This window comes from Coturnix japonica, chromosome 4, assembly GCF_054131305.1.
Source record: "Coturnix japonica strain WE chromosome 4, WE-NBRP24, whole genome shotgun sequence".
NCBI classification, from domain to species: Eukaryota; Metazoa; Chordata; class Aves; order Galliformes; family Phasianidae; genus Coturnix; species Coturnix japonica.
The window spans coordinates 89,079,135-89,093,775 of NC_140666.1; the positions used below are offsets into that span (position 1 = coordinate 89,079,135).

The window sequence follows — 14,641 nt, forward strand, 5'->3', positions numbered from 1 at the left end:
GCACTGAAGCACTGACATGATCTCTTTTCTACCCTTCCATGGTTATTACATATTACAAGAGGACTAGATTCTGTTTTCTACAGTTAAGAATTTCCATCCCTTTTTGCAAATTCTATGCCAATAGAGAAGTACTTTGAATTTTCAAATATATCGAAGCCTTAAATTGTGGTGTGCATTGCATAGTATCATAGAATAGCGTGGATTGAAAAGGACAACAGGGATCATCTGGTTTCAACCCCATGCTATGTACAGGGTCGCCAACCAGCAGACCAGGCTGCCCAGTGCCTGGTTTTTGGGAACCCAAGTGGTATAAGGGGTCTACTGTCCCAAACTTCAACTCTATGCCTCTGTTACCTTTTAGATAGCGTGGTTGTCCTCTCAGTTGTCTGTGATCTCTGGAGAGAAATGTTGAAATCATGGTGGAGGAGATAAGTCATAACTGAAGCCAGTATGTTGCTACCTTCAGGGAGGGCTTGGGTTGGATATTAGGAAATATACTGGCACAGGCTGTGCAGGCAGTGTTGGAATCACCATCCCAAGAGGTGTCCAAGAGCTGTGAGGCACTGAGGGTCATGGTTTAATGGTCATGGGTTGGGGTTGGCCATAGGACTTACAGGTCTTTTCCAACCTTAATGATTCCGTGATTGATTTTGTGTCACTGTATGTGTGTTTGGCTGTTAAATTTCCAATATGAGTGATGAGGATGTGTAAGCAACCTTTGCATGTCTTTGGTCGCTCTTTCCAGTCTCTGTGTTAGGCTTTTCTGGTAGAAAAACCATCACTCTTACTTCATTCTCCAATGACAATCATCAGAAAGCATGTACACAGACATGAACAGGAAAATCCCAATTGATTCATTTTGTATTGTTTTTAAGGGCTCTTCAGAAGGTGAAAACCCAGCAATGGATCTCCTAAATTCAGGATATCCTTTATGAATGCTGTAACTTTGAAGACTAATGCTTGTCTTTATTCTTTTCTGTTTACAGACTCACTGAACCTTCAGGGTACGTAACGGATGGGCCTGGGAACTACAAATACAAAACAAAATGCACCTGGCTAATTGAAGGGAGGTGAGTGGAGTCAACACCTCTGCTTGCAAACAGTGTTGCTTTTGTATTTAGATCTCATAATCCTTTTATTATTATTACTATTCCTAAGGCTGCATAGGGCAGCACCACTTAGTTATGCTTGGAAAATAGGTTTGTTGTATTGTTGTTGTTTGTGCAAACTACTTCCTGAATTTATGGCTTCCTGGTGTAAAATCCACTTGGTTTTGAAACTGCGTGGAAAATCAGAATAAATGCACCTGTCTGAGTAAATAAGGGTCTAATACTTAATCATCTGCTATTGTATCGGGCTGTTCAGATGGTCAGGATTCAGTCCGTGTTCAATTTTAGGCAGTATGAAAAAAAAACCTCGCACTTAATGCTCATGGAAAGACAGTTTATGTAATGCTGCACTTGAGGTTTGTTTCTTTTTTTACACAAAGTTATTTGCAAAGATTTGAACTGGGAAGAATCCCTTAGACCTCTCCCTTCATTTCTCTATTGCTGTATGTTTGATCTTTGTATTTCTTCCAGCGATCTCTTGCATAGGTTTTAGCAGTATCCCATGTAGTGTGTACTCTCTGACTGTCATCTGATGGATGGGGCAGCAGATGAAGGGTGTTTTCCACAGTACCATGACTGTAAAATTCATCCTTATAGTCCATATATATAGCTTTGGTTGGTCAGTTATTATGCTGTACATTAACAGCTATATCTTAGATCACGTTCCATACTGCCCCCTGACACTGTAAGCAGAGTGGTTTATGGATAGGATCACGTCTTGTGAGAGCACAGACAACTACATTTACATTTAACAACTTTTATACTGAGGTCTCTCAGCATCTTGGATGTTTAGAACTTAATAAAAGACCAGGGTATGTTTTTCTTCAGTCTTCTCTTTCTTTGGGATGCCTGGTGGGTGGGGGTGGAATGGTATTCACTTCATCCACTTCAGACATTTATTTTGGATGACTGATTTACCTCTGAATGTCTTGGGAGCTTATGTTTGGAAGGGCCAAGCTGTTCAGAAATCCATCCAGAGAGCTGCAACTGGAGACCTACCACCAACTCTTAACTGGGAGGAGCCCAGTGCTTTGATGTGGTTGAGCTCCAAGTGAGATGCCCTAAGTGGCAAGACCTCTTCATTTTTGCAGGTAGTAAAAATGCAACTGCATTTACTTTGGAATTACAAGTTAAAAAAAAGAATGTTTTTAAAGGATATTATTACAGACAAAACAGCCTCAGCAATTCGAGTGCAGTCAGCATAACCCTCAGAGCTTCTTCTTACTTATTTATTTTTTCCTTCAGAGGATAATATGTCTTGTGTTCTTATCAGAATGGAGATGCTGCTCACAGGTCCTTCATAACGTCATCATCATGACTCCTTCAGCTTCTTCTGGACCCCAGAGGCTTCTTGGAGAGCTACCACTTTGTGAGGCTTGAAGTGAGACAGTACTTTTGTAGTCAGGCATTCAAGGAGATGTCCTTTTCCTGCTTCTGGGTGTTTGTACCCTGCTGTCAGAGGATGGTGATGCACAGAAAGACCACGCTGATTGAAACAGCTGAAATATGCACCCCCTGTGAAAATAACCCAAGCTCTCTCTGCCAAATGTGACATTCCCAGAGAGATCTGGACTTGGAAAACAGCTTCTGCAGAGATGTTAAATTCTGCTAAGTGCCTTCACCTCGGTGCTAGCACACTGGTATGTGGAGGGCATTTGAGGTTAGTAAAGTAAAGGCACAAGCTAAATAAGCAACTGAAGACACTAGATAAATTCAGGTATAAAGGAAGCCATGTGTTGTGTGCAGCACGTTTCCTTTTCACACAGCTCCTGACTCTTGGCTGCTGTGTGTGCTGTGTCCTCATGCCAGGGCTGTGCTGCTTACTGCACAGACAAAGCAGATGTGATCCAACCCAGGGATCCCATCTGAGGCTGAGCCTGAAGCCCCACACCTTGGAATTGTGCGAACGAGTGCTCTCTGTTAATGAGTTGCTAGCTCTACTGTAGGTATTCTTTCTGTTCTTGGTCTAAAGCTTTTATTGATGAAGGATTCCACGTTTCTCTACAGCTGTCATGCCATTAAAATAGAAGCAAACCCCCTACAATTTCTTAGAGTGCTTTGTTTTGAAACGACGAGCACTTTCTGTACTTTTCCTTCAGCGAGACGTTGTCCTTGAGTTACACCTGCCTCTCTTTTTCCAAAGGCATGGAGAAGATCAGCGTGCTTACCAAAAAGCATTCTTTTGCTGAACAACTCCCTAAAGAATTCCCATTCTGTCAGAAAGAAGGACTCGGTGGCAGGCCGACATTGTATTAGGATGAATGGCAATTTCATTTGAACCCAAGGGCAGTATACTGTTGAGAGATCCTAATCACTTTCATCTATGCTTTTGCGGCTGTGGGTGGGAAGAGGCAGCGTGGCTATGGATTCATTGCCTTTCATCTCAGGTCCAAGCACAAAGCTGGTGGGGTTTTCACCCTCCCTGAGCTGAGCGTTAATGAGATTTCTGCTGTGGCTCTGGAGGGATTCTCTTTAGATGTACCTTTATGTGTGAGCCGTGAAACTAATGGTATCTAAATGTTCATTACATGGTTATGGCTTCATGGGCATCCTTTGTGCATCGAATAGAAGGGACACTGGTGAGTTTTGGTACATGAGTTCCCCTTGCACCTCCTCACTGAGTAAACCAAGCATTTTTCCTGCTGATACATCTCAGGTCACACCTCTGCATTGAATCACTGAATGGTTTGAATTGGAAGAGGCCCTTAAAAGCCGTCTGGTCCCACCCCCTGCAGTGAACAGGGACACCCACAGCTCCATCAGGTGCTCAGAGTCCCATCCTGCCTGCCCTTGGGTGCCTTTAGGGATGGGGCATCCACCACCTCTCTGGGCAACCTGTGCAAGTCAGTGCTTCACTACCCTTGTGTTTCTGATTTCCAATTCAGAAGGACTTCTTTCGAGACGGCCTTTCAAGATCCTACAGAAATAATAGGGTAATAAATTAATAGAAGGAAGCTTTCTGCCAGCTTCCAGGTGACTAGATAGTCCACCATAATTGTGTCAATCTGCAGAAAATCCCTTGAAGTAGAGAAAGAGGGGTGTTTAATGGTGGCTGTGATTCTTTACGTGTATTGTACATACATATTTTCATTGCTTACCCCCGCAGAGCCCTATCATTAGAGGTAAAGAGCAGTGGGCTGGTTGTGCCTGCTTTTCAATTTCTGCCCTTTGTGGTGGGGGAAGGTTTAAGGACACAGTTGTTTTTCTGGCTGTAAAGAATCTGTTCCCTTAATAACAGTGGAGCGTGCGTGCCAGAATGAAAGCTGTGACATGTTCAATGCGTCTACATTTGCACTAAACAACACAGTTTTAGTCTTGTTTAGAGGGGAGCTTCACGTTGCAGGAGCTTGTCGGAAGGACTTTGCTGTGTGTGTTGAGTGGCTAATTCCAAATCTTTTAATTCTTTGTATTTGTTTTTTTTTCCTTACAGGCCAAACACGATCCTGAGGCTTCGATTCAATCACTTTGCCACAGAGTGCAGTTGGGACCACTTATATGTGTATGATGGAGACTCCATTTATGCTCCTTTACTGGCAGCTTTTAGGTAAGTTCACTTGTGAAGAGTCTTAACTTTAAGCAGTGCTATTTCTTTAACTTGAGCCTGAATCAGATGTGGCTTATAGCAGCATAAGTATGTTCCAGTAACCTAAATATATAATACTGCCAGTACAGCCCATACAGTGTTCTTTTGTGCAGTCATCGGCAGCATCAACAATTATGGAGTTGTTTTTGCTTTTACAATGAACAGATCATGTTACTACACTGTGGCATGTAAGTATTAGTTTTTTCCTTCCAAATCCTGTTTATTTTAGGCACAGTTATTGTCATCTGTTTGTGCCGGGGGTGATTTGGTGCACTGGCTCCTTCAGGAGCCTAAAACCGCCCCATTTATTGAGCCATGACCGTGACTTAAGGTTCAGCTCGTGGCATGTTCACACTGACACAAGGGAGAAGCCAACTGATCAATGCTGCAGCCATGTAGCTCTTACAGATAAGCATCTCGATGTTCAGAAACAGCAGTGGTAGGTCAGCCTATAAATCTCCAGACTCTAACTTGAGATTAAAGCAGGGCATGCAAACAAAGGGTTGGGGCCATCTCTCCCCATTTGAAGAGAAGAGGAAGCCAGCACTGTGCTAAAAAGAACCTGGAAGCCCTCTCCTGGTATCATGTGCTGAATTGATATGCATGAAGAGGAAGAAATGTCATCTTGACTCATAGTCATTTTGCTCTAATCGAGGTAATTTTTAATACGCCGTCGAAAAGGTGAAATGATCATGATTTGTGCCTGCAGTTCCTGGTGTGTTTTCCAAAAATTAATAGGCTTTTTAAATTGAGGTTATAAGTAGTTCATAGCATGAACAATTACGGTTCAGACTTGAAAATCGTCTGTAAATCACTGGGAAGTCTGTGCCTGAGGACAAGCAAGCGTGAGCTTAATACAATAACATTTTTGAGGTAGGAAAAGAATTCCATTTTTTCCTTTTCTAATTGCTTCTTCAGATGACATTTGAGTTTCATCTTCATTAGTACTGTGCTGTGTTGTTCACTAACCCAAGTTCAGGAAACAGCAGATGCTTCTAATTTTGATGAAGTGCGAAAAAGGCATCTGTTGAAAAATACTTTTCTCCGGTACAAAAATAAACGCTCTACAATTTCTCAGGCTGTCTTCATATTTTATTTATTTTCTTGGCTCGTATTAAATTTTTAACATTAACCAAAGCCATCTTTTGCTCTTCACTATTTTTGCACCACGCCGGAGGACTTGAAAGATTGAGCTTTGGACCTCTGGGCACTGTCAGCTTTCTGAGTTTGTTGATAAACACTGGAAATTCCTCCCAGGACTCTCCAAAGCTCAGCTTTTTTTAATATTATACCTCTTTTTTATACCTCAATTCCTTCTCTGCTAATTTTCTCAACTTTCTGATGTTCACATTCGTTTGTTTAAAATACGATGTTCATCTTGGAAATCCTCAGCACTAAACTATGGAGCAGTTGACATCAGTTTTACCTGTTTTAGCTGCAAGACTGAATTTCATAGAATCATGGAAAGACCCACAATGATCATCTGGTTTCAACCCCCTGCTGTGTGCAGGGTCACCATCCAGCAGCCCAGGCTGCCCAGAGCCACATCCAGCCTGGCCTTGAATGCCTGCAGGGATGGGGCATCCACAGCCTCCTTGGGCAACTTGTTCCAGTGTGTCACCACCCTCTGAGTGAAAAACTTTCTCCTAATATCTAACCTAAACCTCCCCTGTCTCAGTTTCAAACCATTCCCACTTGTCCTATCACTATCCACCCTCATAAACAGCTATTCCCCCTCCTGTTTATACAATTTCTTCAAGTACTGGAAGGCCACAACAAAGTCTCCCCATTGCCTTCTCCAAGCTAAAAAAGCCCATTTTCCTCAACCTTTCCTCATAGGAGATGTGCTCCATCCCTCTGATCATCTTAGTGACCCTCCTCTGGACCCGCTCTAGATTTCTCCACCATCTACATGTATGTAGAATATCCGCATCAACTATTTACTAAACTCCTTGTAGCCTGAGTGCGTGGGGTGGTCCCACCCAGTACATTAAGCTTTGCTTCCATGAAGCACTGTTAGAAACAGATTTGCTGGTTTGTATTGGCAATCGTAGGCAACTTAATACTGTTTAAATGTTTTGCTTCAGGAACACAAGAATGGAACAGGGAGCTCATAAAAATCCAGCGCTCTCATCAGCACAGAATGGGGAATTCTGAAGCAGATAACATACACTCTGTTGTCTGTGAACTTCGTTGTTATTTTTCACTTCGTGTTAAACGTTTACTGGAGCTGTTCCTGAGCATTTACCCTTGTTTTGGGCTGGTCAGCAGGCTGTGTTCTTCTTGCTCACATTGGCCTCTTTCTGCAAGACCTTTGGCCGCCCCGAAGCACCTCACCGTGGTATTGGGCACAGATGGATGGTCACAGTGACAGCACTGACAGATGGCACTGGCTGCCCCACGGACATCACTGCCCTGCCATCAGCACATGGGAGCAGTTCCCTTTCTGTGACTGCAGCCAGGCGAATGTGGCACTGCCAAACCCAACTTGAGACAGAATGTGGGGTGGTTGCATTGGAAGGGGCATTCAAGGCCCTAATCCAAAGCCAGGCCAGGTTGGATGGGACCCTGGGCAACTGGATCTAGTGCCTGATTTAGTGCTTGGCAACCCTGTGTGCAGCAGGGGGTTGGAGTTGGATGATCTTAGAGGTCCCTTCCACTTCAGCCATTCTGTAGATTCCTTTCTCATCTGTTTGGCCCCTGGCCTTCAGATTGTTCACTGGCTGGATGTGCTCCAGTATGTTTTGTGCTGGGGCTCTCAAACTGGAACCAGTAGTGTGGTCTCCTGAGAGCTCTTCGTTCCACATCCCTCAGCACATTAGTTAGAAACTTCCTGTTCTTCACTTCTCCTCCTTCACTGTGCACGCGTGTTGCATCTCCTCTGACCCCACTCCTTCCCATTCCTGTGTTAGGGTTTGTTTTCCTTCCACTCCCCCAAGCCTCACGTTCATTGCCATTAATCATAACTTGTATTGCTGCCACAGGCACTTGTAAATGCTCATGCTTTCTTCTGCTTTGTCCTCAGCACCCTTCCTGAACCTCTCTGCAAACCCTGCTCGCAGCCCACAGTCTGCTTGTGTTGTATTGCTTACAAGCATTATATCACCTGCTGCACAATGTCCCACACTGGCATTTACCCTGTATGCTGCCTGTGAGGCAGCTGCTGCTTTGAATAAGTGTGATTTACTTAATCAGAACATCTCAGGAGTGGCAAAGGCCACTGTGATCCCCAGCTCACCCTTACTGTGCCCACTGTCCGCAGCCATCATTGCCACTGGTGCTGTATGTCCCTTGTCAGTGCTGCAGCAGCAGTGCTTATTGCTGTCATTAATGAAACAGGGAAGGTGCTTTCAAGAAATAGTTTGCTTTGGGTGTTGCCAGCTCTCAGTAATTAGTTGGATTGGTTCTTGGTAATTGGTTTTGTAACAGCTCTGTCTCCCAAAGAGCCCACTTTTAGGAGTCATCTCCTGGCTCCAGCACGTTAGCTTTTCCTTTAAGAACAGAAACTTGAGATCTGTTTCCTTATCCTCCTCCCCCGCTTTCTTTTGGCATTGATTTATTTTTAATCTGCTCTGGCTTCTATTTTGGGTTTGTTTATTTTTGTTTGGGTTTTTTCTGTTGCTGTTGGGAGCGTGGCTAACGCAGGGGGAGTGCTTTAATAAGGTGCAGCTTTGCACACACGTACCCAGATAAAACAAAAAGGATGATTTTGCACTGCATATTAGGAGATTGAGAAGCCAACGTGCCATCAGTTTTTGCCATTAGCTTCATCCTTTTGCTTTCCTGTGATGTGAATTCTGCATCCTCCTCCTCACCGCACACAGCTCCCACCTTCCTCCTTGCTGAGGCTTCTCATCTCTGCCTTCCTGGCAGGTTCTGTCTTGAGGGGGAAGGATGAATCCATGCTCCTCATCCTGCCTCCATAGCAAATAAAGGAAAAGGAAGAGAGGAGATGCCCTTCATTCCAGCTAATTCCCATTGGTGTGTGGTGCAGTAAAAGGGATCAAAGCACAACGAAGGGTGATGGCAAATGAGTGCCTTACTGTTGTTTCCACTGACTTGACAAGTCCAGTGCACAGCAAATAGAAGTATTTTGGGCCAAAACAGGGGCTTGCCTTACAGCTTCTAAGAAACAGAGTCATTGGGCAGCTCGGCTGAGTAGGAGTGTTTGTTTGCTTTGGAGTAGTGGTGGTTGCGAAATGGTCTGCAGCTTTCAGTTGTGAAATAGAATGATCTTGGCCAAAGCCTGGAGAGATTCTGGATTGTTGTTTAAGGGAAGTTTTCCTATAAGGTGTTAACTCAGATTGTGCCTACAGGATTTTTTCCCAGGGGTTTGAAAGGATCTCAAGAGATCACTGAGTCCCACCCCAATGCTAAAGCAGCTCCCTATAATAGGTCACACAGGTTGGTGTCCAGCTGGGTCTTGAATATCTCCATAGAAAGAGACTCTGCAACCCTTCTAGGCAGCCTGTTCCATTGCTCCATCAGTATGTGTTAAACTTGTGCAGGTGGGATAAATCACACGGGTCATTCATTTGGAATCTCAATAGCTGTGTAACAACATAAAACGTGTTGCTAAAATTGCTTTCCTTATCCAAGTCTGGCTGCATCTGTGCTTTGAAAACACCACCAGTGCGCAGGGAACATCCCTCGTGCTGTTTGTCTTCAGAGGAACAGAACAAGGTGGTGAGGAAGGAAGGAAGGAATAGAGCTAATGCTGTGGAGGTACCAAGCATTTACTTTATTAGAGAAGATGATTTGAGGAGGGGGTGGGGGATAAGCGTGTGCTTTCATTCCTGCTGTTTGTTCTGTCCTTTGCTTGGTGTTTGCTGCGTTGCTCTCCCTTCTGCAGGGCTTCTTCCAGCTGAATTGCTGCTTCGTATCAGGGAAATGTGCTGCGAGGATGAGACCAAAGGAAGATAAAACAGAACAAAGGAGTTTTCTCTTTGGTCCTCAAGCTGTAGTTTGCCTTTCCCCTGAATTATATTCGGATATCTGTTTTCCCGTGGCGGAGGCGTGCTGTCCTACAGTTTGCATTACAAAGGAAAACTGTATATGGAGCAAATAGCAAAGAGAAGTTTATTAGGCTTTTTGTTCTTTGATATTTTGGGAGAATGGTCTTTTGGAAGAGATCATCCTCAGATCACAAGTCTGAAATTTCAGCACGGAGCCGGGCACCTCTGATGCACATAGAAGAAAAAGCAGCACGTTTTGCCTTTTAATCCTGTATCCTTGAGATCTGAAAGGGAAAAATAATTGGCCTCCTCACTAGGAAAATATGTATTGAGCTCCATATCTGCAAGTGTGCTGCCGTTGTTTAGCCAAAACAAGAGGTGAGGTTACAGCGTTATTATGGTGTGTTGGTGAAATGAAGAGTGAGTTTTGGTCAGTGGGCTGACTTGTGCAGAAAGGGCCATTGTGAAGGCTGGATATTTACCCTAACATAAGTAATGTGCCTCTGTTATTTTTAAGGCAAACACCCCCTCATTGTATAGCAGAAGCCTTCAGTCAGGATCACTGCGTGTCTGCTGTTCTTCAAGCCTATCATTGTATTGTATTACGGGCACAGAAAAATTTAGGTCACAAAAAGTGCTTTGCAAGTGATGTGAATGGGTTGCTGTGGACAGCTGTGGGCTCTTTCCATAGGTACAGAAATGCACTTACCCTACACCAGCAGCCATCTTCAAAGCCTCCTGTTCTGAATAACTCTGAAAAGAGGAAAAATAAGATCTTTTAAAAGGAAAAACTCTTTTCATCCTTGCTTTTAGCTGCTGTTGCCCTTGGATGTGCAGGATGTGAGCACAAGCTGGGTCCTGCTTTTCCAGGACCCCATATTTGTGCAGTGTTGGAGGCTCGGCTTTCAGAAGGTTTGGGCTTGGCCTTTGCTGGAACCAGGATGGACACTGGGGGGGAAAACTGGTTCTATGTAAGAAAAATAACAGCCAACTATGAATAGGTGGCGACAGACAATATACTTTGCTCAGGTAAAGGACTAAAAAGGATGCAATAGACTTCAAAGTTATGCCTGCTCTTGTGTCTTGTGTAAGGGAGGAGTTGACTTTGTTTTGTGGGTGTCAGGCTTCTGTTAAGAGGGATAAGCTTTCCCTTTCACATAGAAGCTATTTTGTGCAATAGGTGAATTGTGAGTGGTTCATTTACTCCTTCCGGATTACTTCAAGTATTTACACAATATATTCTATAAACCTGAACTGTGCCCGCTTGAGTAGAATCAAATACTGGTGAGTGAGGGTGGTTATACTGACTTCTCATAGTGGAGAGCCCAAGAGGCAACAGTGGCTGATGGGGCAGCAGATGTAAAGCCAGCAAGGGCTTTCCTCTATCACTGCAGAGTTTAATTGCTGAACTACTTGCTGCAGATGTTCCGGGCTAAAGAAAGCAAATAGATAGCATTCTGCAGGTCAGAAATGGCCTCAACTGTGTGTTTCCATCAGCTGGATAACTACACCACCAGCATGCTCTGTGCTTGCTTTGTTTGTTGCAGTTTTTCCCAAGGATCTGCTGAAATTAGAGGGAGATCACTGGCTTGACAGAGCTGTCATTTGGCTCGGTACAGCGGGTTCTGTGCTTTTGTGACATCAATTTCTATCTTGAAATGTGTCACCTTGTTTCAGGAACAGATCCTGTTTCAATTGTAGGAGAATAGCAGGAGAGGAAAGTAGGTTTTTAGAAGCACAGGAAAACTGTGATTGCAGACAGCTTCAGGGTTACTCAAGCCAAATGCCTTTATTATACATTTATCATTCAGAAGAACCCACTTGGCTACTTCAGGGTTTTCCATTTGCATTCCTTTCTTCAACCATTCCTTCTTTCACACTGAAATCATGCATGCTGACAGCAGTGGTAATGCTATTTTCAGTGCCCTAAGGTTTGTCAGGAGTCCTTGGTTGGTAGTGTGGCCACTGTTTGGCACATAATTAAGACACGGATTAATAAACTGGTCCCTGTGGGATGTAGGTTTATCTTTCTGAGAGGGTCCTGTGGGTTCTTAGTTCATTCAGAATGGGTTCCTTGGAGATTGTGGACTCACAAGCTTGATCTATTTTCTTTTGAAATGTTTAAGGAGTTCTGTTGAATAAAACCTGTTTAATAACTGCCCTGTGAAAATGGTAATTACTGTATGCAAATTCATCATGCTTCAAATGGATGCAAATAAATACTTTTGATTTCAGTTATTCTGTTCATACTGATATTGCATACTGTGTTTGCTTCATTTTGCTCCCTTTTTGTTTCATTTCAACCTTTTTTCCTTTTCCTCTTTTGCAGTGGTCTGATCGTTCCTGAGAAAGACAGCAATGAGACGGTACCAGAAGTGGTAGCTACTTCTGGATACGCTCTTCTGCATTTCTTCAGTGACGCTGCTTATAATTTGACAGGGTTTAACATCACATATAAGTAAGTGGTACCGCTCCAAAGTGATTTGTACATTACATAAATGTTGCAGGTTGAGCAGAAGGAGGTTTCCTCTTCCCTCAGTCTTGTCTTGGAGAAAGCAGTTGCCACTGAAGCATGTAATTACGAGCAGATACTTGAATTTAGATTCTATCTTTATTATACTCTTGCACTGGCTAATAACTGTAATGTGCTCAGCATCAGCTTCAGTTGTCAATTGTAAGTGTGGGCAAATGTTTGCTCAGAAAAGACATCATACTGTTTATTTTATATTATTAGATTTATGTGATCGTATTCCAGCAGGCAGAACTGGTATGTTGTGTGTCCTTACGCATGTTGTAGAGATGTTTCTACACAGAAATGCTTTCGCATTTCACTTGGGACACTGGGTGGGACCCTATTACTGAGCACCCTTCAGCATGGAACTCTGCTTTTCATTCAGTCCTTGGGTTGAATTGCTGAATCTGACTTCTTATTTTATTCTGTTTTGGGTTTTTTTGCTTGTTTCATGTTTGAGATGTGAAACATGTAAATATGGTTGTACAAATGATGTATGTGCTACACTAGGAGATTTTAATGTGGGTGTAAAGCTCTGTCTTCTAAAAGAACCAGCTGCAAAGTCCTCAGTTTCAACTGACTAAAGTGAGTCGCTCAGCATTGAAGCCAGTTTTGGTGCTTCCCTCCTTTTTAATCACTTCAGAATACAGCCAACTGTTGGAAAAATGTGGGGCATCCAGGAAGCTTTTACCTTGTTGCCTGAAGCACAGGAGCTAAGTGCTTCATTCTGAAAGGGTGGCTGATACCATAAACCATGACACCATCTACTGCCAACTGTCAGCATTGCACTGATGCGATGGTGGTGAAGTTGTAGCTGTAGACATCCCTGTTCATTGCAGGGGAGTTGGACTGTCAGTTCTAGTTATTAGATCTCCTCTTAATGTTTCTGAGGAGTGGTGATTTATTTCTTTTGAGTTTATTGGTCTTTAATGCTACTACTGGAGACAGGTATTGTGGAATCATGTGGAAGCCAAGTGGTTCTATCTGTTGCTTGACAGTGAGAACATTGGGAAGTAGTCCTTGAGTTATTGGGTAGTCCTTGGGTAGTCCTTTGGGTTGACCCCTTGGGTCCTCAACAAGGCTGTGTCTGATTTTGCCTCAGTTACATTGCCAAAGCTATAGAATTAGAAATGATTCAGAAGGAACACATCTCTGGCTTGGGATTCATCTCGAGTGTGTTCATTGTATAAACAGATCCTAGAACAGCATCTAAATGTGAGTAGCTTAAGTCTACATTGCAGAGATACCACCAAATCCTTGCGTGCTGATGGAATTCTTCACTTACTGTTGAGGATTTTGAGGCAATTTGTTAGCAGTATAACTAGCTAAAAGTCACTCAGGTAATCTTTTATTGGTTTAACTCATTAAGTGAGGCAGCTCTGCACATTATAGGTACAGAACAGATGCAGGTCCATCACATCGAACTCTAGCTGAGTCTCGTCTTGCTTATTAACAAACAACTGAACTGCCGTATTAACTTCTGTTCAGCATCACTCTTGTACTCGTTAATAAGAAGAGCCTGTTTCATTACTGATGAAACTTCTCTCCCTGACGTTTGCAGTTTCAATATGTGTCCCAATAATTGCTCTGGCCGAGGAGAGTGCAGGCTCAGTAACAGCACCAATGCTCTTGAATGTGAATGTGCCAAATACTGGAAGGGAGAAGCTTGTGATATTCCCTACTGCACAGATGATTGCGGGGCACCAGAGAGAGGATTTTGCAACTTCAATGAAACTAAAGCATGTGTTTGTTCTGCAGGCTGGCAAGGTAAGTCTGAATATTATGGAGCACCTCTTGTTAAGATGATATCTTTTATGTGTATGGTTCTTGGAAGTGTCTCTTCTTGACAACTGTGCTTTAACTGGGAAGAAGCTTCCATCCAGCTTCTCCTAGTGGGAGATCATTGGGAAGACGTTCTTGTTAGCAGCTGCACTACCACACAAAGCGTTGCCAACTTGGTGTGTCGAAGCATCAGATAAAAATGAAGTTTTAAGATAATTAAATCAAAACTGAACCACCCACAACCCTTAAGCCTCAGGGAGCTGAAAGATCCAAATTGGCCATCATGTGCTGCTTTTTTTTTGATTGTTTTATGAGGATCTGAAGCATGGTTGAAGTTCTGTGGGTCCTCTAGTTGGACTCAGTGATCCTTATGGGTTCCTTCCAGCTTGAGATGTTGTGTGGCTTCTCCAACCTCTTCTCTTCTGTGGCTCTTAATGGGGTCTCATGGAGTAGGAAGTAGCTCTGAAGGGAACCCTGGCAGCAGAAATATAGCTGAAACAAGAAGTGAACAGTTCATGAAAACAATACTGGAAAGAGGAGGAACAAAAAGAGGGAAAGACAGCAAACAGTGCTGTATGTCCCTTGAGTGTCGGGGCTTCTGAGGGTGTATGGCAGCTAGAAAAGTGCTGGGAGATAGCTGGCCTTCTGTTGTGGAGTGGAAAGGGGTCTGCACCATACCCCTGCCATCACAGGGACAGAG

The 14,641-nt window shown here is 43.5% G+C and overlaps 1 protein-coding gene across 2 annotated transcripts in view; it reads left to right on the forward strand.

Annotated features, from left to right (window-relative positions):
• The window catches only part of ATRN (attractin), a 130,833-nt gene that overhangs the window by 24,410 nt on the left and 91,782 nt on the right, over nt 1-14,641 (forward strand). For both annotated transcript variants that reach the window (XM_085545912.1, XM_015862984.3), the window contains exons 2-5: nt 987-1,070; nt 4,540-4,653; nt 11,977-12,105; nt 13,721-13,926. In XM_085545912.1, the coding sequence (XP_085402038.1) occupies nt 987-1,070; nt 4,540-4,653; nt 11,977-12,105; nt 13,721-13,926 (533 nt within the window). The remainder of the gene's footprint in view (nt 1-986; nt 1,071-4,539; nt 4,654-11,976; nt 12,106-13,720; nt 13,927-14,641) is intronic.